The 26,145-nt window shown below is 35.4% G+C and overlaps 3 protein-coding genes across 3 annotated transcripts in view; 1 reads left to right on the forward strand and 2 right to left on the reverse strand.

The window, feature by feature from the left end:
* LOC135124988 (GTPase-activating Rap/Ran-GAP domain-like protein 3) overlaps window positions 1–26,145 on the forward strand; it is a 223,287-nt gene continuing 197,142 nt past the window's right edge. The window contains exons 1-2 of the mRNA XM_064050239.1: window positions 1–151; window positions 23,545–23,769. Coding sequence (XP_063906309.1) covers window positions 23,546–23,769 — 224 coding nt within the window. The 5' untranslated portion in view covers window positions 1–151; window position 23,545. The remainder of the gene's footprint in view (window positions 152–23,544; window positions 23,770–26,145) is intronic.
* On the reverse strand, window positions 12,223–12,813 carry LOC135124984 (uncharacterized). Its single transcript, XM_064050234.1, has 2 exons — window positions 12,663–12,813; window positions 12,223–12,608 (listed from the first exon to the last, which is right to left on the reverse strand). Exons 1-2 carry the CDS (start codon window positions 12,762–12,764, stop codon window positions 12,246–12,248), a joined length of 465 nt encoding a protein of 154 aa, XP_063906304.1. The 5' UTR covers window positions 12,765–12,813; the 3' UTR covers window positions 12,223–12,245.
* LOC135125517 (cylicin-2-like) lies at window positions 13,670–14,281 on the reverse strand. The gene is made up of 2 exons (XM_064051177.1): window positions 13,981–14,281; window positions 13,670–13,902 (listed from the first exon to the last, which is right to left on the reverse strand). Exons 1-2 carry the CDS (start codon window positions 14,279–14,281, stop codon window positions 13,670–13,672), a joined length of 534 nt encoding a protein of 177 aa, XP_063907247.1.

The raw sequence follows: 26,145 nt of genomic DNA on the forward strand, positions 1-26,145 counted from the left end.
TGTCTTACTCTCCCGTTTCCAGCGAGTAAACGCGTATCGACGCACATTACCGCCGCGACGCCACCAACAGAGCTACAGGTTATTCAGCTTTCAGTTCTCTGCGGGCATCGTCATGTGAAATCACGCAGGGTGCAGTTGATCGGTCACCAGGGTGAGTGTTTTAGCACTTAACTACGTTTATGTGTTAAGTCCACGGCCGAAATTGTCGGTTGATTTTTCCTGGCGGAATTTAATTGAATTCTCTTGCTTTCGAAAGACGGGAAAAAAGTTGGAGAGTGCGAAAGTTGGCGTCTGCTGGGGCTGATATCATTCAGGGGAATTTTTACTGGAATTTGATGTGGAAATGAAAGATGGGAAAATGAGGGCAATTAACAGGCATGAGTTTCGGCGGAGGTCGGGGAGTTGCCTAGCGGAGAAAAGTTGGAAAGGAGTTAAAAATTAAATTAAATTAAATTAACTGTATTAATGACAACTAAGGCGGCGATAAGTGTTCAAGGATAAAGAAGCCGGATACTTGAAAGACACTTGAACAAGAAATAAAACTCTTTTCTCACACAAATCGATAGTCAAGAATTTACACATTAGCGTCCAGACCTTTTGAACACGATTTAAACCACAGTTTCATCGGTGTCATAGCAACCGTGGGTTTTAGGCTGTTCGTACTAATATTTGTTGTCTGTGTAAATTTTCACGTTTTGAAATATAAATAGCTTTGTTTATTTATAAAAATAAATGTCTGGTGCATTTGGGTCAAACATGAACTCTCATAATATGAAAAATTGAGAAGGATGCTTGCATTTATGTTGTGCAGTCGAGTTTCGCAGCGAATCTCCATAGACCAATAAATGTGCATTCTAGTTTGCTCGATATGTTTGCGTAAATGTTTAATATGTCTCGAAGTTAGTCTACAGATGGGGTGGATATTGTTTAATTTTAATTAATGCGGTTGTTGAACTTTTAGTAAACATGTTAACCAGTATTTAAATATTTTCTTTGTTTAGCGTTTGTGCCCTCAGGTATTTTTAATTTAGCAGTAAACGCAATTAAAGTCCAGTCGTTGTCTGAGCCCAAATTAATTTGATTCTAAAAGTTGGTTGGATATAATTTTTAACATTAAAACCAAAATTTAGTTCCGGAAGACATCATAACCCTTCAGATTGTGCGCTAAGGTTTACGATACTCTGAGGAACATAACAAATTTAAATTCAAAATTCCATGTTATTCGCTTCAGGTAAAAATGCTCGCTTGTCACGTTTCGACACAGAAATACACGTACAACTATTTTCACTAACGGAAATAGAATACATAACACAACATATCTAAAAATAGAGAAATGTGTAGAAAAGCGTTCGGACATCACATACAAATATTATTATTACCGTGTTTGTGCACGTATGAATGCATTTGTTTTATTTATAAACACAACTAAAACTTTGGCAAAACTAAAACTGATCACACTAAACTTATAGCACACGAGACAAAAATATAATAATACCTAAAAACACGACATGGTTTTTTATCAAAAATGTGTGTGGTGTACCTAATAGGATTAAATGCTACAGTGGCTTGATAAACAAATTTAAAACCTTAAGCTACTTACTTTGAATTTAAATTAGGGACAGAAGAGTGTTTATTAGGTAAAACTAGAGTCCTCAAATTGACAATAATATTATTATTAAATGATAAGTGATCTATAATACTCAAATCTACCTGCTTAATATGATAATAAGCAAGGAATTCTCGTTCAATTTTCTCTGTACATAATTAATCCAGGTTAATATTTTATGATGTTTACTTAATGGCAAAAACGATAATATTTACATCAAAATTGTAAACATCAAAAATTAGTTCAATGAAGCAAAACAATTTTATATAATAGCCCCGCCCACCCACCCTCTCTTTTCTTAGAAGGTATGTCACATGCCAAAATCAGTCTTATGTTAAAAGATATTAGCCCCACCCACCCACCCTGTTTTTTCTTAGAAAGTATGTAATTTGCCAAAGTCAGTTTAATCTTAGCAGATACTAACCCCGCCCACCCACCCTGTCTTTTCTTACAGGTTATCTCATTAGCCAAAATCAGTTTTATCTCAGAAAGTGATGATTGTTTTAATCCTTAGAAACTTAAAACATGTTTAAAATGGTAAATTTTTGCACGGAAATATGGATTTTCCAATTAGGCTCCGCCCCTTAATATATGTACAATTGTACATAGTATTCTTTGAATATACCCGATACTCAAACAAATGTCTTACATGGTAGTTTCCTGTAGAGAAATAATACGAATTTTGCATTTAAATTAAAAAAATCTCGACAATTAAGAAAAATCATCACAATCGCGACAGGGTGGGTGGGCGGGGCTTATATTTTGCCTTCTCTTTCTTAATTTACATAGCCATTTATTCATAACAAGAAACTTAAGACATGTTTAAAATGGTAAATTTAAGCCCTGCCCCTCGATTTGACGACAAATAAAAAATCATCACAATCGAAAATTGAGAACGAGGCGGGTATGGGTGGGGCCTAATCTTTGGCTGTATTTTTTTCTTAAAATACACAGTATTTTTTGATAAACACGATACTCAAAAATATCTTTTTAATATCTGGTAGAGAAATAAGAATTTTGCAGTTAAGCTTTGTCCCGTTGGCTCACTACGAATAAAAAAATCATCACAATCGCGATAGGGTGGGTGGGCGGGGCTTATATTTTACCTTCTTTTCTTAATATAGATAGCCATCTTTTCATAACAAGAAACTTAAAACCTGGTTAAAATGGTTTTGGCAAGGAAACATGGATTTTGCAATTATGGGGCGGGGACTAACTGAAAAATCGATATTTTCTTATACAAATTTTCCATTTTAAACATGTTTTAAAAAAGACGAAATGCGAGCCCGCCCACCCGTCCTGTCTCAATTGTGATAATTTTTTTTATTCGCTGTAAACCAAGGGGGCGGAGATTAACTGCAAAATACTTATTCCTTCACAAGAAACTAAAAACATGTTTTTGAGTATCGTGCTCAAGGAATACTATGTATATTAAGAAAAAAACGCAAAATATAAACCCCGCCCACCCACCCCATCTCAATTGTAATGATTTTTTTAATTATTAGAAACTTAAAGCACATTCAAAATGGTAAATTTTTGTAAAGAAATATGGATTTGGCAATTAGGCTCCGCCTCTATGTCTGCCAACAAATGAAAATTTCATTACTATTTAGATCAGGGCAGGTATTGGTGGGCTTAATCTTTGGTTTTAATTTTTTCTTTATATACAAGGTACCCTTTAATAACACGAGACTCAAACATATCTCTTACATGGTAGTTTCTTGTAGAAAAGTAATAAGAATTTGGCATAAAAGTTTTGAAAAAAATATCTCGACAATTAAAAAAAATCACCACAATCGAGATAGGGTAGGTGGGCGGGGTTTATATTTTGCCTTTTTATTCTTAACATACATTTTGCAATTAGGCTCCGCCCGATAATTGCAAAATCCATATTTCCTTGAAAAAATGTACCATTTTAACTATATTTTAAGTCTCTTGCTATGAAAAGATGGATATGAATATTAAGAAAAATACGTTATACTATAAGCCCCGCCCACCCGCCCTATCTCAATTGTGATGATTTTTTTTATTCATCGTAAGTCGAGAGGCGGAGCTTAATTGAAAAATCTTTATTTTTCTACTAGAATTTACCATGTGAAATATGTTCTTAAGTGATTGTGTTGTACAAAGAAAATAAATGTATTAAACAGAAAAAATCATCATAAGCGAGATCGGGTGGGTGGGCGGGGTTTATATTTTACCCTTTTTTCTTAATATATATAGTATTCTTTGAACAACGTCATACTTAAAAACATGTTTTCAATTTCTTGTAAATAAATACGTATTTTGCATTTTTGTTTTAATTTGTGTAGACTTCTTTTCACAACATGAAACTTAAGACATTGTCGTGGGTCAAGAGGGCGGAGCTTAACTGCAAAATCCTTAGTTCTCTACGAAAAATAAAAAATATATTTATGAGTATCGTGCTGTTCAAAGAATACTGTGTATATTAAGAAAAAATTAAACCAAAGATTTAGCCGCTCAACATGAAACTTAAAACGTGTTTAAAATGAAAAATTTTTGTTGAGGAAATATCGATTTTGCAATTAGGCTACTCCCCATAATTGCAAAATCCATATTTCCTTGAAAAAATATACCATTTTAACTATGTTTTAAGTTTCTTGCTATGAAAAGATGAATATGTATATTAAGAAAAAAAACGAAAATGTAAGCCCTGCCCGCCCGCCCTGTCTCAATTGTGATGATTTTTTTTTATTCGTCGTAAGCCGAGGGGCGGAGCTTAATTGAAAAATCCTTATTTTTCTGTTAGAATTTACCATGTGAAATATGTTCTTAACTAATTGTGTTGTACAAAGAAAATAAATGTATTAAGCAGAAAAAATCATCATAATCGAGATGGGGTGGGCGGGCGGGGTTTATATTTTACCCTTTTTTCTTAATATTTATAGTATTCTTTGGACAACGCCATACTTAAAAACATGTTTTTGTAAAGAAATATGTATTTTGCAGTTAAACTCCACCCCTTTGGTTCACGGCGAAAAAAAAAATCACAATTGAGATAGGGCGGGTGGGCGGGCTTACATTTTACTTTTTTGTTTTAATACGTGAAGACTTCTCTTCACATCATGAAACTTAAAACATGTTTAAATGGTAAATTCTTGTAGACAAATATGGATCTTGCATTTAAGCCCCGCCCCTCGATTTGAGGACAAATGAAAAATTCATCACAATTGAGAATAGAGAACGAGACAGCTATGGATGGGACCTAATCTTTGGCTTTATATTATGATGTTTACTTAATGGAGCGTTCATTGCACATTTCATATATTCCTGGAAAAAACGATAATAGTTAGATCAAAATTGTAAACATCAAAAATTAGTTCAGTGAAGCAAAATAATTTTAAATAATAGCCCCGCCCGCCCACCTTCTTAGTGGGTATCGCATTTGCCAAAATCAATCTTAGGTTAAGAGCTATTAGCCCCGCCCACCCATCGTCTTTTTTCTTAGAAAATATGTTATATGCTAAATTCAGTTTAATCTTAGAAGGCACTAGCCCCGCCCACCCGCCCTCTGTGTTCTTCGAGGGGATCTCATTTGCCAAAATCAGTTTTATCTTAGAAGGTAATGATGATTAACTCTAACACCATCTCAATTATGATGATTATTTTAATCCTTAGAAACTTAAAACATGTTTAAAATGGTAAATTTTTGCACGGAAATATGGATTTTCTAATTAGGCTCCGCCTCTAGGTCTGCCAACCAATGAAGATTTCATTACTATTTAGATCAGGGCAAGTATGGGTGGGGCTATATTTTTTTCTTAATATACAAAGTATTCTTTTAATAACAAGGTACTCAAACAAATGTCTTACATGGTAGTTTCTTGTAGAGAAATAATAAGAGTTTGGCATTTAAATTGTAAAAAAAAACTCAACGATAAAGAAAAATCATCACAATCGAGACAGGGTGGGTGGGCGGGGCTTATATTTTGCCGCCTTTTTCTTAATATACAAAGCCATCTTTTCATAACAAGAAACTTAAAACATGATTAAAATGCTTTTAGCAAGGAAACATGGATTTTGCAATTATGGGGCGGGGACTAACTGAAAAATCGATATTTTCTTATACAAATTTTCCATTTTAAACATGTTTTAAAAAAGACGAAATGTGAGCCCGCCCACCCGCCCTGTCTCAATTGTGATGACTTTTTTTATTCGCTGTAAACCAAGGGAGCGGAGATTAACTGCAAAATACTTATTCCATCACAAGAAACTAAAAAGATGTTTTTGAGTATCGTGCTCAAGTAATACTATGTATATTAAGAAAAAAACGCAAAATATAAACCCCGCCCACCCACCCCATCTCAATTGTAATGATTTTTTTAATTGTTAGAAACTTAAAGCACATTCAAAATGGTAAATTTTTGTAAAGAAATATGGATTTGGCAATTAGGCTCCGCCTCTATGTCTGCCAACAAATGAAAGTTTCATTACTATTTAGATCAGGGCAGGTATTGGTGGGCTTAATTTTTGGTTTTAATTTTTTCTTTATATACAAGGTACCCTTTAATAACACGAGACTCAAACATATCTCTTACATGGTAGTTTCTTGTAGAAAAGTAATAAGAATTTGGCATAAAAGTTTTGAAAAAAATATCTCGACAATTAAAAAAAATCACCACAATCGAGATAGGGTGGGTGGGCGGAGTTTATATTTTGCCTTTTTATTCTTGACATACATAGCCATTTTTTCATAACAAGAAACTTAAAACATGTTTAATTAGGCTCCGCCCGATAATTGCAAAATCCATATTTCCTTGAAAAAATGTACCATTTTAACTATATTTTAAGTTTCTTGCTATGAAAAGATGGATATGAATATTAAGAAAAAAACGGTATAATATAAGCCCCGCCCACCCGCCCTATCTCAATTGTGATGATTTTTTTTATTCATCGTAAGTCGAGAGGCGGAGCTTAATTGAAAAATCTTTATTTTTCTACTAGAATTTACCATGTGAAATATGTTCTTAAGTGATTGTGTTGTACAAAGAAAATAAATGTATTAAGCAGAAAAAATCATCACAGTCGAGGTGGGGTGGGTGGGCGGGTTAATATTTTACCCTTTTTTCTTAATATATATAGTATTCTTTGAACAATGTCATACTCAAAAACATGTTTTAATTTCTTGCAAAGAAATAAGTATTTTGCAGTTAGGCTCCGCCCTGTTGATTCGAGGTGAATAAAGAAATCATTACAATTGAGATAGGGCGGGTGGGCGGGCTTACATTTTTTCTTTCTGTTTTAATACGTGAAGACTTCTTTTCACAGCATGAAACTTAAAATATGTTTAAAATGGAAAATTTGTATAAGGAAATATCGATTTTGCAATTAGGCTCCGCCCCATAATTGCAAAATCCATATTTCCTTGAAAAAATGTACCATTTTAACTATGTTTTAAGTTTCTTGCTATGAAAAGATGGATATGTATATTAAGAAAAAAAAGGTAAAATATAAGCCCCGCCCACCCGCCCTATCTCAATTGTGATGATTTTCTTTATTCATCGTAAGCCGAGGGGCGGAGCTTAATTGAAAAATCCTTATTTTTCTACATGAATTTACCATGTGAAATATGTTCTTAAGTGATTGTGTTGTACAAAGAAAATAAATGTACTAAGCAGAAAAAATCATCATAAGCGAGATGGGGTGGGTGGGCGGGGTTTATATTTTACCCTTTTTTCTTAATATATATAGTATTCTTTGAACAACGTCATACTTAAAAACATGTTTTCAATTTCTTGTAAACAAATAAGTATTTTGCAGTTAAGCTCCACCCATTTGGTTAATGGCGAATAAAACAAATTATCACAATTGAGATAGGGCGGGTGGGCGGGCTTACATTTTGTCTTTTTGTTTTAATTTGTGTAGACTTCTTTTCACAACATGAAACTTAAGACATTGTCGTGGGTCAAGAGGGCGGAGCTTAACTGCAAAATCATTAGTTCTCTACGAAAAATAAAAAATATATTTATGAGTATCGTGCTGTTCAAAGAATACTGTGTATATTAAGAAAAAATTAAACCAAAAATTTACCCGCACAACATGAAACTTAAAACATGTTTAAAATGAAAAATTTGTATAAGGAAATATAGATTTTGCAATTAGGCTACGCCCCTTAATTTCAAAATCTATATTTCCTTGAAAAAATATACAATTTTAACTATGTCTTAAGTTTCTTGGTATGAAAAGATGGATATGTATATTAAGAAAAAAAAGGAAAATGTAAGCCCCGCCCACCCGCCCTGTCTCAATTGTGATGATTTTTTTTTATTCGTCGTAAGCCGAGGGGCGGAGCTTAATTGAAAAATCTTTATTTTTCTACTTGAATTTACCATGTGAAATATGTTCTTAAGTAATCCTGTTGCACAAAGAAAATAAATGTATAAAGCAGAAAAAGTCATCACAGTCGAGATGGGGTGGGTGGGCGGGGTTTATATTTTTTACCCTTTTTTCTTAATATTTATAGTGTTCTTTGGACAACGCCATACTCAAAATCATTTTTTTAATTTCTTGTAAAGAAATAAGTATTTTGCAGTTAAACTCCACCCCTTTGGTTCACGGCGAATAAAAACATCACAATTGAGACAGGGCGGGTGGGCGGGCTTACATTTTACCTTTTTGTTTTAATTTGTGTAGACTTCTTTTCACAATATGAAACTTAAAACATGTTCAAATTGTAAATTCTTGTAGACAAATATGGATCTTGCATTTAAGCCCCGCCCCTCGATTTGACGACAAATGAAAAATTCATCACAATTGAGAATAGAGAACGAGACAGCTATGGATGGGACCTAATCTTTGGCTTTATTTTATGATGTTTACTTAATGGAGCGTCATTGCACATTTAATATATTCCTGGAAAAAACGATAATAGTTATATCAAAATTGTAAACATCAAAAATTAGTTCAGTGAAGCAAAATAATTTTAAATAATAGCCCCGCCCACCCGCCCTCTCTGTTCTTAGTGGGTATCTCATTTGCCAATCAGTCTTATGTTAACAGCTATTAGCCCCGCCCACCCACCCTTTTCCTTCTTACAGGGTGTCTCATTTGCCAAAATCAATTTTATGTTAGAAGGTACTGCTGACAAACTTTAACCCCATCTGAATTGTGATGATTATTTTAATTCTTAAAACACGTCTAAAATGTAAAATTTTTGCACGGAAATATGGATCTTCCAATTTGGCTCCGCCCCATAATTGCGAAATCCATGTTTGCTTGCAAACCATTTTAACCATGTTTTAAGTTTCTTGTAATGAAAAGATGACCATGTATATTAAGAAAAAGAAGGCAAAATATAAGCCCCGCCCACCCGCCCTATCTCAATTGTGATGATTTTTTGTATTCGTCGTAAGCCGAGGGGCGGAGCTTAATTGCAAAATCCTGATTTCTGTACAAGAAATAAAAAACATATCGTAAGCCAAAAATTAAGCCCCATTTATATCCATTCCAAATTCAAATATGACGAACTTTTCATTCGTTGTCAGACCAAGAGGCGGAGCCTAATTGCAAAATCTATACTTTCGTACAAAATTTATCGAAGACATTAATTTAAAATGCAAAATCGAGAAAACATATTGTAATAAATGTAAGTAATAATATTTTTCAAGGGAGTAACTAGTTAGACAATAAAATAACTTGTTAATAGAGTAATAGAATACACCGAAATAGTTAAGTTTTCTTGCGTATTTCAGAAATTTTTTGCATAATTCCGAGCTTACAATATATCTAAAAGTGTCTTTAAAAAAACATCATATTAATGAATTTGGCAGGCTTGTAAGTGATTTTCAATATGCTCAATAACTGTCCAATCTAGACCACTGTTTCCCCTAATTCACGTTGTTTTTCTTCTTGAAAGCAACCTTTTATCGGAAAACTTTCTTTCAAAAACAACAACATTACTAGAACTCCCAAGGCAAATTTTTCCTGGCCGGACGGGCTGATTATTCATTCTTCTCCATACCAAACTTTGTTCACATTTTTATTGGTATAAGCCGTTTTTGTGTGAAACTATTTTCCAGTGATCTCCGATCAATAATTCATATAACGAGTACATTGTATAAATATTCACGATATGAACTTTCAGCACGCAATAATTTTCTCTGGCTTAGTAGGGTCCGAACTTTGCGAGATCCATTTCCTTTAGGTTTATTTGTTTGGGATGGAGGGTTTACAGCCGCAAGATTACGTTTTTTTCCCAATTTATTCCACAAATATTGACGAGTAAGTTTGCTTTTAATAACAAAAAAAAACGAACCTATTGTTACAGACAGTTTATTTTGAAAAATCTGGCGCTATTGTTTACGTTGTACTTAAGTTTCGAGTTTACTAAGTAATCGGCGCTAATTAACCAACTTTCCAATAAAGAAATAAATTTTTTACTATTAAAATTAGCACCCACTTTTAATTAATTTTAAACACAGCAACATAATTTATAAATTTTAGAAAATTTACATTTAGATAAGAAAGTTTAATCCCGGTGGATTTATACCTGCACGTTTCACCTTCAATTGTACTTGAGTCATGAAATAATGGAGGCATTTTTCTAAAAAGCATTCCCGCATGAGATTTCGTTCGAGACAAGGAAATAAAACTTCATTATGCGAAGATTGCATGTTATTTAACTTTCCACATTCTGCAAATTTTTCAACTTCAGGCCGAAGCCAACAACAAAGTGTTTCAATGTTGGAAAAATACGCCACATTAAGCACATAATAGCAAATTTCGAAACAATGCTATCGCATGCAATTACGTTCCAAAATATCGCGATTAATATTTGAGTGAGAGCTTTCTCTGAATTATTTATGTAATATTGTGCGATGATGCGTGAATTCGAATTCTATTGAAGCTTGATATGGAAATTGTATGTGTGTATTGATTAAGAGCAAATATGATGAATTAATTTAATCGCACGAACGGTTTTTTGTCAAATTGGAGATGACGTCACACATTTGTTGCACGGGAGCAGAAATCGACACATTTTTGTATAATAAAATCACAGTGTGAACTTCGTTTCTAGGGTCAATATTTTATCCTGTCCTTTTTTTATTACACAGTACTGTACTTCAGCGTCAGTTGAGAAGAGGGTCCCCATCAAATCAAATATTAAAACAACCAGAGCCGTAGCGAGATTTATTTTGATGGAAAGTGCGAAACAGATCACAGCGGATTTTTTATTTAAATCCTAATTTATTTTTTGTTTCTGTTTTTTGTTCAATAACCGTACTAACAAATTTAAATGTAAGTGTTTTTAATTGCTTAACTTTTAAACAAAATTTTGATCATTTTTTACTTGGAGCTTTTCAGATTTATCGTAAAATGGGGATATTCTGGTCTGTTCCGAGTCTAGAGCTTTTAGAAATTAAAATTGAAAACATCGTGCTTAAGATCCGCAGCCTCTTCGAGGTTTTTCTGGGTTTCCCATCGCGACTTCCGCTTCCAGGCTTTTCGTTAGCGAACGCCGCCCGGCCCATGAGTCATCATCGCCGTACATACTAGAACCCATAGGCGTCGTACCGGGGCGGTGTATGGGTTTCTTTCGTAACAATACGATACAAAAAACGTATACAGATATAATAACAAGGATGACTCGATTACAAATGTTCGTTATGTTTAGAAACCCACAAAGCCATTAAAACCGACTTTATTTTTATTGAAATTAATAATTACCTCTCTAGTACTAGTTCACTTAACTCGATAACTTTTAGGAAATTGGTTTCGTTTAATCTCCTCCCAGCTGACGTTGAACACGATGACACAAAACGTCGAAACTTCTGTAAAATTAAAACTGTGAAATTGGACAATCAACTACGTAACCGGAGCACTATTAGTCACTTGTTGCATGTGGACATTTATCGAACGTAATGACATCCTTATGAAGCTCTTTTCTCGATTCTAGTGAAATAAAATCGACGCTTGCTCATAAAACATTCACCGGTATTTTTATCCAGTTTTTTTTTTTACATACAAATCACCAAATATTTTTAATCACAGTTGTTGCAATACAAGTCATGAATATTCATGAACCATAAAAAAATTCAATTTTTGCCTAAAAACCCCTACTAATCCCTTTTATCGATGGTTTTCGTTTAATTGGAGCTTTAATCAAAATTAGTGTTTACAGTCACCACAATTTTGATTTTTTTTTGTTGTGGGAATTAATGCAGTCTGTTTCATTTCGTTCATGTTATATAAATCTGCTGCACTAATTTTTAATTTTGAATTCAAACTTGATTGAGGTAATTGTCTGCAAATGAAGCTTTGGACAAACGTTTTTTACGTAAGGGTTGTTGAGTGAAGGCAGCAGCACGTTCGCTCTAATTGAAAAGTACAGTCTTAATACCCCTACAATGTTTGGTAATACCTTACTTGGCTGAACTGGGAATAATATGTACTTTAAATGTTGTGCTTACGACTTGAAGCACTGCCAGAGAGAGAACAATTAATTACACAGGGTCTAGAACCGACTTCTCGGAATTAATATCCCGGCGCATCCACCATAATTTGCGATCCCTGAAATCGCTAGCGAGAAGCTAATGGCTCCCTATTTTTAAACAAATAAAGCAACGATTCTTGTTTTTCCAAATAAGTCGCTGGAGTTTTAGGAAAAATCAATTTATTTCTATTCTTCTGCTGCAACATTTCTAAACAACACGTATCTCTTCGGTCTGGGTCGATGTACGCATTCGATGAAGTGGGTGGCAGTCTCCGGAGGACTCTCCTTCTTCACGGCACACTTCTTCGTTATCTTTTCTATGCCTTCAGGATTAGAACCACCTTGAGTGTATTCAGCCACAATAGCGTCAACAAGCAAATCTCCGTCGTCGTTCATAAATCCAGCTTTTTTCAAAATACAGAAAATATGTTCCTTGCGTTTTGGGTCGTCAGAGGGTCTGAGGATTTGCGACAAGGCCTCATTGGATATTCCAGTTTCGGATTTGCATTGTTGGCTGTATTCTTGCATTTTTTGATGGAAGTTGTCTGCCTAAATTTAGTACAATGTAATAAGATCGATTTAGAAATATTTTGAACTGTTTACCATCGAAGTGGCGATGATGGTGACGACGAAAAGGCAAACCAAGGTCTTCATTTTGGTGTTTTGGCTTGAACGAGTTGATGGGAACTGGTTTGTGGGTTTCATGGGAGGCTTTTATATGTGTGTTTGACTACTGTTGCTGCAATTGTGCAGATAAGTGGCACTCGTGGGGAAAACCTTCATGCTGGCGTTATAACAAGGAAAAACCACAATGTTTATTAGACTGTTTACAAGGATGATGCAAATTTTGCATATAATTAATTTTTTGATAAGAAGTTATCGGAAAGGTTGTTATTTACGTATATGTTGGTTACGGGTCAAATTATGATAGCATTTCTCTACGTCTTCTTATCATTTTAAGCAGTTACAAAATGAGCAATGGGATGTGAATGCACGTGTTAGGAAAAACCCCAGACAACAGACAAGATTCAACCTACATACATAGACATCAAGGTTTTTTGTTTATAAACAAGTGTGGTTCTTTGTTTACTGAATTTCTTTTTTAGAATAAGAAATTTACTTATACTAACGAAGTGTTGATAATCTAGTGCACCACAAGTCTATGACATATTGTTCACATTTTATCCGATCTGAATTAAATTAGTCGTCAAAATGAGAAGAAGGGGGGGGTGGGTGGGGGGCTTAGTTTTTTTGAAAGATAAGACATTTTTTGTTTAGTCGATACTACTATTTCACAAAATACTAGATGATAAACAATTTTTAAAACACTTTTACACTTTCGAATTTCACCTAACGAAAACCCAACACGAACTAATTCATATAGGAAGAGAACTAAAAAAAAAGTGGTGGGAGGGCTTGGTGTATTTAACACATCAAATCTTCTCTTGAATTATCGGCATTTTGCTAAAGGAATTCACCAACCCTTTTACCTAAAACTCGGGATTATTTACAGTAGCTGAAATATTAAATGAAACCTTCGTAAAAACATGAGCTTCCTTTTCCCGTCCTTCGTCCTTTTCGTCCTTCGTCCTTTTCGTCTTTCGTTCTTATCATCCTTCGTCCTTTTCGTCCTTCGTTCTTTTCGACATTCGACCTTTTCGTCCTTCATTCTTTTCTCGTCCTTCGTCCATTTCTCGTACTTCGTCCTTCGTCGTTCGTCCTTTTCGTCTTTCGTCCTTTTCTCGTCCTTCGTCTTTTTCGTCCTTCGTCCCTTGTCCTTTTCGTTCTTCGTCCTTTATTCGTCCTTCGTCCTTTCCGTCGTTCGTTATTTTTGTCTTTCGTCCTATTCATCATTTGTCCTTTTTTCGTCCTTCGTCCATTTCTCGTACTTCGTCCTTCGTCCTTCGTCCATTTCTCGTACTTCGTCCTTCGTCGTCTTCGCCCTTCGTCCTTTCTTCGTCATTCGACCTTTTCGTCCTTCGTCCTTTTCTCGTATTTCGTCCTTTTCGTCCTTCGTCCCTTGTCCTTTTCGTCCTTCGTCCTTTTTTCGTCTTTCGTCCTTTTTTTGTTCTTCGTCCTTTTTTCGTCCTTTGTCCATTTCTCGTACTTCGTTCTTCGTCGTTTTCGTCCTTCGTCCTTTTTTCGTCCTTCATTCTTATCGTCCTTCGTCGTTTTCGTCCTTCGTCCTTTTTTCGTCCTTCATTCTTATCGTCCTTCGTCATTTGTCATTTTCGTCCTTTTCCCGTCCTTCGTCCTTTTCGTCCTTCATCCTTTTCGTCTTTCGTTCTTTTCATCCTTCGTTCTTTTCGTCCTTCGTTCTTTTCGTCTTTCGTTCTTTTCATCTTTCGTCCTTTTCGTCCTTCGTTTTTTTCGACATTCGACCTTTTCGTCCTTCATTCTTTTCTCGTCCTTCATTCTTTTCTCGTCCTTCGTCCATTTGTCGTACTTCGTCCTTCGTCGTTCGTCCTTTTCGTCTTTCGTCCTTTTTTCGTCCTTCGTCCTTTTTTCGTCCTTCGTTCATTTCTCGTACTTCGTCCTTCGCCCTTCGTCGTTTTCGTTCTTCGTCCTTTTTTCGTCCTTCGTCCTTTTTTCGTCCTTCATTCTTATCGTCCTTCGTCATTTGTCATTTTCGTCCTTCGTCCTTTGTCCTTCGTCCTTCGTCCTTTTCCCGTCCTTCGTCCTTTTCGTCCTTCGTCCTTTTCGTCTTTCGTTCTTATCATCCTTCGTCCTTTTCGTCCTTCGTTCTTTTCGTCATTCGACCTTTTCGTCCTTCGTCCTTTTCTCGTTCTTCGTCCTTTTCGTCCTTCGTCTCTTGTCCTTTTCGTCCTTCGTCCTTTTTTCGTCTTTTGTCCTTTTTTCGTTCTTCGTCCTTTTTTCGTCCTTTGTCCATTTCTCGTACTTCGTCCTTCGTCCTTCCTCGTTTTCGTCCTTCGTACTTTTTTCGTCCTTCATTCTTATTGTCCTTCGTCATTTGTCATTTTCGTCCTTTTCCCGTCCTTCGTCCTTTTCGTCCTTCGTCCTTTTCGTCTTTCGTTCTTTTCATCCTTCGTCCTTTTCGTCCTTCGTTCTTTTCTCGTCCTTCGTCCTTTTCATCCTCGTCCCTTGTCCTTTTCATTCTTCGTTCTTTTATCGCCCTTCGTCCTTTTCGTCGTTCGTTATTTTTGTCTTTCGTCCTATTCGTCATTTGTCCTTTTTTCGTCCTTCGTCCTTTTTTCGACCTTTGTCCATTTCTCGTACTTCGTCCTTTTTTTGTCCTTCGTCCATTTCTCGTACTTCGTCCTTCGTCCTTCGTCGCTTTCGTCCTTCGTCCTTTTTTCGTCATTCGACCTTTTCGTCCTTCGTCCTTTTCTCGTTCTTCGTCCTTTTCGTTCTTCGTCCCTTGTCCTTTTCGTCCTTCGTCCTTTTTTCGTCTTTTGTCCTTTTTTCGTTCTTCGTCCTTTTTTCGTCCTTTGTCCATTTCTCGTACTTCGTCCTTCGTCCTTCCTCGTTTTCGTCCTTCGTACTTTTTTCGTCCTTCATTCTTATTGTCCTTCGTCATTTGTCATTTTCGTCCTTTTCCCGTCCTTCGTCCTTTTCGTCCTTCGTCCTTTTCGTCTTTCGTTCTTTTCATCCTTCGTCCTTTTCGTCCTTCGTTCTTTTCTCGTCCTTCGTCCTTTTCATCCTCGTCCCTTGTCCTTTTCATTCTTCGTTCTTTTATCGTCCTTCGTCCTTTTCGTCGTTAGTTATTTTTGTCTTTCGTCCTATTCGTCATTTGTCCTTTTTTCGTCCTTCGTCCTTTTTTCGTCCTTCGTTTATTTCTCGTACTTCGTCCGTCGCCCTTCGTCGTTTTCGTTCTTCGTCCTTTTTTCGTTCTTCATTCTTATCGTCCTTCGTCATTTGTCATTTTCGTCCTTTTCCCGTCCTTCGTCCTTTTCCCGTCCTTCGTCCTTTTCGTCCTTCGTGCTTTTCGTCTTTCGTTCTTTTCATCCTTCGTCCTTTTCGTCCTTCGTTCTTTTCGTCATTCGACCTTTTCGTCCTTCATTCTTTTCTCGTCCTTCGTCCTTCGTCCTTTTCGTCCTTCGTCCTTTTTTCGTCCTTCGCCCTTTGTTGTTTTCGTTCTTCGTCATTTTTCGTCTTTCATTCTTATCGTCCCTCGTCATTTGTCTTTTTCGTTCTTCGTCCTTCGTCCTTTTCCCGTCCTTCGTCCTTTTCCCGTCCTTCGTCCTTTTCGTCTTTCGTTCTTATCATCCTTCGTCCTTTTCGTTCTTCGTTCTTTTCGTCCTTCGTCTCTCGTCCTTTTCGTCCTTCGTCCTTTTTTCGTAATTCATTCTTTTTTCGTCCTTCGTTCATTTCTGGTACTTCGTCCTTCGTCCTTCGTCGTTTTGGTCCTCCGTCCTTTTTTCGTCCTTCATTCTTTTCGTCCTTCGTCATTTGTCATTTTCGTCCTTCGTCCTTCGTCCTTTTCGTCCTTCGTAGGCTCCGCCTCTAGGTCTGCTAACGAATGAAAACTTCAATGTTTAGATCAGGGCAGGCATGGGTGGGGCTTAATCTTTGGCTATATTTTTTTCTTAATATACATAGTATTCTTTGAGTAACACGATACTCAAACAAATGTCTTAGAGAAATAATAAGATTTTGTATTTAAATCTAAAAAAAAACATCACAATTGAGATAAGGCGGGTGGGCGGGGCTTATATTTCCCCCTTTTTTTTAATATACATAGCAATTTTTTCATAACAAGAAACTTAAAGCATATTTAAAATGGTAAATTCTCATAGATTTAATTGTAATTAAAACCTACCCCTCGGCTTACGACGAATAAAAAAAAAATCGTCAGAATTGAGACCGGGTGGGTGGGCGGGGTTTATATTTTGCCTTCTTTTCTTAATATACATAGCCGATTTTAATAACAAGAAACTTAAAACAAGATTAAAATGGTTTTTGCAAAGAAATATGGATTTTGCCATTGCGGGGCGAAGCCTAATTCCAAAATCGATATTTCCTTATACAAAGTTTCCATTTTAAAGATGTTTTAAGTTTCATATTGTGAAAAAAAGTCTACACATACTAAAACAAAAAGACAAAATGAAAGCCCGCCCACCCGCCCTATCTCAAATGTAATGATTTTTTTATTCGCCGTGAACCAAGGGGAAGGAACTTAACTGCAAAATATTCATTTCTTTACAAGAAAGTAAACATATGTTTTTGGGGATCATGTTGTTCAAAGAATACTGTGTATATTAAGAAAAACACGCAAAATATAAACCCCGCCCACCCACCCTATCTCAATTGTGATGATTTTTTTAATTCTTAGAAACTTAAAACACGTTTGAAATGGTAAATTTTTGTGAGGAAATATGGGTTTTGCAATTAGGCTCCGCCTCTAGATCTATCAACGAATGAAAACTTCATTACTATTTAGATCAGGGCAGATATGGGTGGGGCTTTATCTTTGGCTTTAATGTTTTCTTAATACACATAGTATTCTTTTAATAACACGTTACTCAAACAAATGTCTTATATGGTAGTTTTTTTGTCGAGAAATAATAAGAATTTTGCAATTAAATTCAAAAAAAATTTCGACAATTAAAAAAAAATCATCACAATCGCGATAGGGCGGGTGGGCGGGGCTTATATTTTGTTTCCTTTTCTTAATACACATAGCCATCTTTTCATAACAAGAAACTTAAAACATTGTTAAAATGGTTTTTGCAAGGAAATATGGATTTTGCAATTATGGGGCGGGGCCTAATTGCAGAATCGACATTTTCTTACAGAAATTTTCTATTTTAAATTAGTTTTAAGCTTCCTGTTGTGAAAAGAAGTCCACACGTAACACAAAGAGAAAATATAAGCCCGCCCACCCGCCCTTTCTCATTTGTAGTAATTTTTTTATTCGCCGTGAACCAAGAGGACGAAACTGAACTGCAAAATAGTTACGACTTTACAAGAAATTAAAAATATGTTTTTGAGGATCGTGTTGTACAAAGAATACTATGTATATTAAGCAAACAATGTAAAATATAAGCCCCGCCCACCCACCCAATCTTAATTGTGATGATTTTTTTAATTCTTAGAAACTTAAAACACGTTTAAGATGGTAAATTTTTGTAAAGAAATATTGATTTTGCCATTAGGCTCCGCCTCTAGATCTAACAACGAATGAAAACTTCATCACTATTTAGATCAGGGCAGATATGGGTGGGGCTTAATCTTTGGCTTTAATGTTTTTCTAATATACATAGTATTCTTTTAATAACACGATACTCAAACAAATGGTTTACATGGTAATTTTTTTTTGAGAAATCATAAGGATTTTGCATTTAAATTAAAAAAACAAAATCTCGATGATTGAAAAAAGACATCACAATCGAGATAGGGTGGGTGGGCGGGGCTTATATTTTCCTTTTTTTTTGTTAATATATGTAGCCATTTTTTCATAACAAGAAACTTAAAACATGTTTAAAATGGTAAATTCTTGTAGACAAATATGGATCTTGCAATTAAACCCCGGCCCTCGGCTTACGACGAATAAAAAAATCATCAGAATTGAGACAGGGCGGGTGGGCGGGGCTTATATTTTGCCTCATTTTTTTAATATACATAGCCATCTTTTGATAACAAGAAACTTAAAACATTGTTAAAATGGTTTTTTGGAAATATGGATTTTGCAATTAGGGGGCGGAGTCTATTTGCAAAACCGATATTTCCTTATATAAATTTTCCAACATGTTTTAAGTTTCATGTTGTGAAATGAAGTTCACACATATTAAAACAAAAAGGCAAAGTGTAAGCCCGCCCACCCGCCCTATCTCCATTGTGATGATTTTTTTTTGGCCGTGAAACAATGGGACGAAGCTTAACTGAAAATAGTTATTTATTTACAATAAATTAAAAATATGTTTCTGGGGATTGTGTTGTTCAATGAACGTTATGTATGTTAAGAAAAAAAGACAAAATATAAACCCCGCCCACCCACCCCATCTTAATTGTGATGATTTTTTTAATTCTTAGAAAATTAAAACACGTTTAAAATGGTAAATTTTTGTAAAGAAATATGGGTTTTGCAATTACGCCCCGCCCTAGGTCTCCCAACGAATGAAAACTTCATTACCATTTAGATCATTGCAGGTTTGGGTGGGGCTTAATCTTTGGCTTGAATGTTGTCTTAAAATACTTAGTATTGTTTCAATAACACGATACTCAAACGAATGACTTGCATGGTAGTTTCTTGTAAAGAAATAATAAAAAAATTTGCATTTAAACCAAAAAAGAAATTTCGACGAATACAAAATTTATAACAATCGAGGTAGGGTGGGTGGGCGGGGCTTATGCTTTCTCTTTTTTTTTTTTAATATACATAGCCACTTTGTAATAGTAAGAACCTTAAAACATATTTTAAATGGTAATTTTGTATAGGGAAATATCGACCATGGAATTAAGCCTCGCCCCTCAGCTTAAGATGAATAAAAAAAATCATCAGAATTGCGATAGGGCGGGTGGGCGGGGCTTATATTTTTAGCCTTCTATTCTTAATATACATACCCATCTTTTCATAACAAGAAACTTAAAATATGCTTAAAATTGTGTTTGCAAGGAAATGTTGATCGATTTTTCCTTATACAAATTTTCAATTTTAAACATGTTTTAAGTTTCATGTTGTCAAAAGAAGTCTACACATATTAAAACAAAAAGGCAAAATGTAAGCCCGCCCACCCGCCCTCTCTCAATTGTAATGATTTTTTTTATTCGCCGTGAAACAATGGGACGAAGCTTAACTGCAAAATAGTTATTTATTTACAAGAAATTAAAAATATGTTTTTGGGGATCATCTTGTTCAAAGAATACTGTGTATATTAAGAAAAACACGCAAAATATAAACCCCGCCCACCCACCCTATCTCAATTGTGATGATTTTTTAATTCTTAGAAACTTAAAACACGTTTGAAATGGTAAATTTTTGTGAGGAAATATGGGTTTTGCAATTAGGCTCCGCCTCTAGATCTACCAACGAATGAAAACTTCATTACTATTTAGATCAGGGCAGATATGGGTGGGGCTTTAATGTTTTCTTAATACACATAGTATTCTTTTAATAACACCTTACTCAAACAAATGTCTTATATGGTATTTTTTTTGTCGAGAAATAATAAGAATTTTGCATTTAAATTCAAAAAAAATCTCGACAATTAAAAAAAAATCATCACAATCGCGATAGGGCGGGTGGGCGGGGTTTATATTTTCTATTTTTTTTTTCTTAATATACATAGCCATTTTTTCTCATAGCAGGAAACTTAAAACATGTTTAAAGTGGTAAATACTCATATAAAAAATATGGATCTTGCAACTAAGCCCCTCCCCTCTGCTTACGAACAATAAAAAAATCATTTATAATTAATTACAATATCTTTTTCTAGATTTTCCATTTTCAATGAATGTTTTCGATAGATTTTTGTACGAAAGTATCGATTTTGCAGTTAAGCTCCGCCCCTCGGGTTACGACGAATAAAAAAATCGTCAGAATTGAGATAGGGCCTGTGGGCGGGGCTTATATCTTGTTTTCTTTTCTTAATACACATAGCCATCTTTTCATAACAAGAAACTTAAAACATTGTTAAAATGGTTTTTGCAAGGAAATATGGATTTTGCAATTATGGGGCGGGGCCTAATTGCAGAATCGACATTTTCTTACAGAAATTTTTTATTTTAAATTAGTTTTAAGCTTCATGTTGTGAAAAGTCAACACGTAACACAAAAAAAAATATAAGCCCGCCCACCCGCCCTTTCTCATTTGTAGTAATTTTTTTATTCGCCGTGAATTAAGAAGACAAAACTTAACTGCAAAATAGTTACGACTTTACAAGAAGTAAAAAATATGTTTTTGAGGATCGTGTTGTACAAAGAATACTATGTATATTAAGCAAACAAGGCAAAATATAAGCCCCGCCCACCCACCCAATCTTAATTGTGATGATTTTTTTAATTTTTAGAAACTTAAAACACGTTTAAAATGGTTAATTTTTGTAAATAAATATGGATTTTGCCATTAGGCTCCGCCCCTAGGTCTCCCAACGAATGAAAACTTCATTACCATTTAGATCATTGCAGGTTTGGGTGGCAATGCTTTAATGTTTTCTTAAAATACTTAGTATTGTTTCAATAACACGATACTCAAACAAATGGCTTGCATGGTACGTAGTTTCTTGTAGAGAAATAATAAAAATGTTACATTTAAACAAAAAAAAATCTCGACGAATAAAAAAATTATTACCATCGAGATAGGGTGGGTGGGCGGGGCTTATGCTTTGTCTTTTTTTAAATGTACACGGCCATTTTTCATAGCAAGAAACTTAAAACACGTTTAAAATGGTAAATTTGTATAGAGAAATATCGATCATGCAATTAAGCCTCGCTCCTCGGCTTCCGATGAATTAAAAAAATCATCAGAATTGAGATAGGGCGGGTGGGCGGGGCTTATATTTTTAGCCTTCTATTCTTAATATACATACCCATCTTTTCATAACAAGTGACTTAAAACATGGTTAAAATTGTTTTTGCAAGGAAATATTGATCGATTTTTCCTTATACAAATTTTCAATTTTAAACATGTTTTAAGTTTCATGTTGTCAAAGAAGTCTACACATATCGAAAAAAAAACAAAATGTAAGCCCGCTCACCCGCCCTCTCTCAATTGTAATGATTTTTTTTATTCGCCGTGAAACAATAGGACGAAGCTTAACTGCAAAATAGTTATTTATTTACAAGAAATTAAAAATATGTTTTTGGGGATCGTGTTGTTCAAAGAATTTTATGTATGTTAAGAAAAAAAGGCAAAATATAAACCCCGCCCACCCACCCAGTCTCAATTGTGATGATTTTTTTAATTCTTAGAAAATTAAAACACGTTTAAAATGGTGAATTTTCGTAAAGAATTATGGATTTTGCATTTAGGCTCCGCCTCTAAATCTGCCAACGAATGAAAACTTCATTACTATTTAGATCAAGGCAGGTATGGGTGGGCTTAATCTTTGGCTTTAATTTTTTCTTAATATACAAACTACTCTTTAAATAACACGATAGTCAAACTAATGTCTTACATGGTAGTTTTTTGTAGAGAAATAATAAGAATTTGGCATTTAAATTCTAAAAAAAAATCTCGACGACTAAGAAAAAATCATCACAATCGGGATAGGGTGGGTGGGCGGGGCTTATATTTTTCCTTCTCTTTCTTAATATACATAGCCATTTATTCATAACAAGGAACTTAAAACATGTCTAAAATAGTAAGTTTTTGTATTAATCAACTTAAATCCTTCACTTTTCTTCTACAACCCTTTTAAATACGGCAAAGTTACTATCAACGCCCACTTGGCAACTGACAAGTTTATAAATCTCACTGCTAACGTCACCAAAAAAATCTTTCCACTTTATCAATTGAAAAAGAGAGGAAAATAAATTTTTATAAAGTCATAGAATATTTTGCCAAAATAAAGACCCGTAAGCACATTAGTATTTGTTGTTTTAGTATATGGGGGGCGCTCAATAGAAAATCGCCCTGGATGCCAAACCATGCTAGGCCGCTTCGAGGTTTTTCTGGGTTTCCCATCGCGACTTCCGATTCCAGGCTTTTCGTGAGCGAACGCCGCCCGGTCGATGAGTCATCATCGCCTTACATACTAGAACCCATAGGCGTCGTACCGTAACATTAAAATATTCAATCAATGCAAAAAAATAGTTAAATAAGCAAAATATGCAAAAATATACAATACGAAATAGTAGGAATTAAACAAAAAAACTACAAGTTCGTGTTGTTGCAGCCATTTTACTTCCGCTCTAATTTAAACGAATTTGCTGCTGAAGCTCCGCTTTTCTATTACCTAAGTGGAAGCCCGTTTATTCACAAAAGCCGGCAACCCCTCGGGTTAGGCAACCAAACATTAACCAATCTCCAGCGACTGCGAACCTACCGTTGCATATCCACCTTGTTTACGGTTTCATCCCAATTATCGACATTTTTCTATTCACAACTCTGAATGCGCAATTTTATATGGCTCCAGCGTGCTTTTAAAGAAAACAGCCCGAAACTGATCGATTTCTCCCTGAATTGTCCCCAATGTTAATCACTGTTACTCCGACACCTGAAAAGTTAACGAGAAGACAGTGCCCATCGATTGGAAAACACGCTCGACTTGTTTCCAGGACGTTCATTTTGTTAATTCGAGCCCAGCGCGCTGAAAATTAATTGTATGTTGAACGTCTAGTTGTATTTAAAACGGTCTCGAGAGTCCTTATCTTTTGGTTTTCTTTGTGCAGAGAATTGAGTGCTCTCAGGCTTGAACATTTTTATGACAAACGTTTAGATTTCGGGGATTAAAAGTCATGCCGGATGCAAATATTAAAAGAAACCGGCGCGGATTTTTTGTCAGAGACGTTTGTCTGAAAGTAGGAGGGTTTTTGTTTTATTTGAGGATTTGAGAAATTGTGGGTAATTAGGGTTTTGTTTCAGGATGAGCATAGTCCCTTGCATTAGTGTAATGATGTCGGACGATGCCACCCCTAGCACTAGTGCCGGTACTAGCCATAGTAGTAGTGCGAAAACGAAATCAAGTAAGCCGCGGTTGCAGCGATCAGAAAGAGTGTACAGCGAATTGCAACTAACGACCTGGGAATTTTTTATCAGAGATTCTTTGCTCACTTTGGCGTGGCCGGACCTCCTCAGCACCATCAAAAGGTAAGTTTTTTGACAGTCAAAGACGTTAACCGAACATACGACGGCAACCAACTAATATACACAATTTTGCAAGTTTATGCAGCGACAATTTCGGCTCGTGTTATGGAATATTTGTAATTCATTTGTAGGCGATTGTTTGGTCTTAATTAAGTTGGAACTGTTATTCGGTCGACATCGAGGTAATGCTAGTACACACATTGTGTAGAAATTTGCTTGAACAGCGGTATTTAATTATGCAGGAGTGTCAATATCTCTGCTTGTCAATCCCCAAGCAGGATAATCAATGTTATTGGCGTACATCGATAGCTTTGTTGATGATTGGTTGTGGCTTGTGGATAATTTCAATTTGGAAGCTTCCATTACGAAATGAAACAAAAAAAATAGTGTGGTTATTAACCCGGTAATATTTAATTTAAATTAATTTTGTTTTTCCCTCCAAAAGTAGCATGAAACCGAGAGGAATCCGCGGCCAATGGACTTCCCCGAATTTATCTTTTTTTGTTGATTCTAATTAATTTTAACACGACGTCGTTACTTTTTAACAAGCCGCGCATTATCGATCCTCGCTCCAGCCGAATAAATATTTGAGTTGATTTTCTCATCAGCCGGCTCGGATTTGCATATGAATTTTTGACTCCCTCCCTATTAACCCGTGTTTAGCCTGATAATATTTAATGACCCATGTATAACCTCCCGTAATCAAAAGATAAATAATTCGTCGAGCTTAAAACGACAACTCAGGTACGACCTTCAACTTTTGCAATTAAGTTTGAACAATAGACAGCAGAACTCGAACTTTTACTTCCTGGGGCGCGGCGCTTGAACTTCCTGAATTACTCCGTCTTAATTCGGAGCTCATTCTTTTTTAGCAGTTGGTACATTTACCTGGTAGAGCCCCCAGGAAGCGCACGATGTAAGGACGATTCAGGAACTTGTTCTGGATGTTGCAAATGGATCAATAGTGACCCAAATTCGTGTCCTCTTGGCTCGGAATTAAAGGTATTAACCCTGTGGCAGTTGTTTCAATTGCCTGTGACGGGAAAGCTGAGGACAAAGAAGTTTTAATGGTGGATGAAATACTGAAAAAGCGCCGCATTAATAAATTAAAAATGAAAGAAAATTCGTGCTTTTGCGGTCGGTGCGGACAGATGGTGATTTGTGTTTATACAGGGGAACGGTGATGAATAATTTCGATGGAGAGTTTTCAAGGGAGCTGGTAATATCGAGTTATTAAAGAGATAAGTTGAGGCGAACTTCTCCAACTTTGTACATTAAAAATAAATCAAGTTTTTTTGGACCATAAACTATAATCGCTTTCAGGCCTGTTTTAAGCGTTTTTTCGAGAGTTGAGGTTTACATTTTCGGTGATTCTATTGATTGAACAAAGTAGTTAGCAGATTAATTAATGGAACATCAGTTTAACTTTCGCTTTAGGAATCTGCAAAGTGTGAATTATTTAGTGTAAACGGATATGAAATTTCCTGTGTTTTAGTATCAGAATCGATTCAACCTAACAAGGAATTTGCTCCAATTAAAACTTAACAAAATGCCACTCTAAAAATCCGGCTGATTATTAAAAGAGTTTGTTTCTAGAGCCAGAAATTTTATAATTAACTGAAATCTAGCTCCGGCCTGGATTAAAATAAAACAGATTGTGGGGTTGAATAAATATCGAGAAGCTTAAAGGTCACGACTCGGCTAGAAAAATTTTGTAATGTTAACATTTCGAATTACTAATATTCACTTTCTTAGACAGATTATTAAAATTTGTATTATTACTTTGATTTTGAAGAGATACTGAAGAGCCAAATCCGGCTCGAAGGACTATTTTTCGCATGAGCTACGTACGAACTTTTAGTCAAGATTCTGATGAGTTGTAGTTTTCTTCACTGGACGAGGTGTTTTTTCTGGCCAAAGAGGCGTTTAGATATTTTTTCTAGGGATTTTGCAGCGTTACAATTTTCTTTGCCCAAAAGACCGTCGGGAATTTCTCTCCCGAAAGGACGAATGTGGTTCAAAGGGTCATAATTTCCTTTTTTGCGGACCTTTAATATTCCAACTAGTTGTTGATTTGTTGGCCTGAAGACCTAAATCCGGCTCGAAAGACCATTTGCCGCATGGGATACAGGAATTTTTGAAGTAATCATCGATTTTTTTCGCTCTAGGAATCTAGGAACAGAAGAAGCAGTAAGGATATAAAAGACAGAAAGAGTAAAAAGGATAGAAAGAAGGGAACGGGAAGAAAGGACATAATGAATAGAATAGACAGAAGGAGCAGAAGACATAGAATTGACGATTTGCACAGAAATCACAGAAAGGACAGACAACACAGAAATGGAATAGAAAGGGTAGAAAATATAGAATAATAGAAAGAAG

This window comes from Zophobas morio, unplaced genomic scaffold (genome assembly GCF_036711695.1).
Source record: "Zophobas morio isolate AGI-343-1 ecotype UQ-CSIRO unplaced genomic scaffold, CSIRO_AGI_Zmor_V1 ptg000008l, whole genome shotgun sequence".
NCBI classification, from domain to species: Eukaryota; Metazoa; Arthropoda; class Insecta; order Coleoptera; family Tenebrionidae; genus Zophobas; species Zophobas morio.

Excerpts from the sequence above, each read along its gene's own strand:
- LOC135125517 (XM_064051177.1), bottom strand. The coding sequence starts at position 14,281 with ATGACGAAGGACGATAAGAATGAAGGACGAAAAAAGGACGAAGGACGA. Across the intron at positions 13,903-13,980 it reads CGAAGACGACGAAGGACGAA|GACGAAAGACAAAAATAACG; the intron begins GTACGAGAAATG and ends AATGATGAATAG.
- LOC135124984 (XM_064050234.1), bottom strand. The coding sequence starts at position 12,764 with ATGAAACCCACAAACCAGTTCCCATCAACTCGTTCAAGCCAAAACACC. Across the intron at positions 12,609-12,662 it reads CCATCATCGCCACTTCGATG|GCAGACAACTTCCATCAAAA; the intron begins GTAAACAGTTCA and ends TACTAAATTTAG.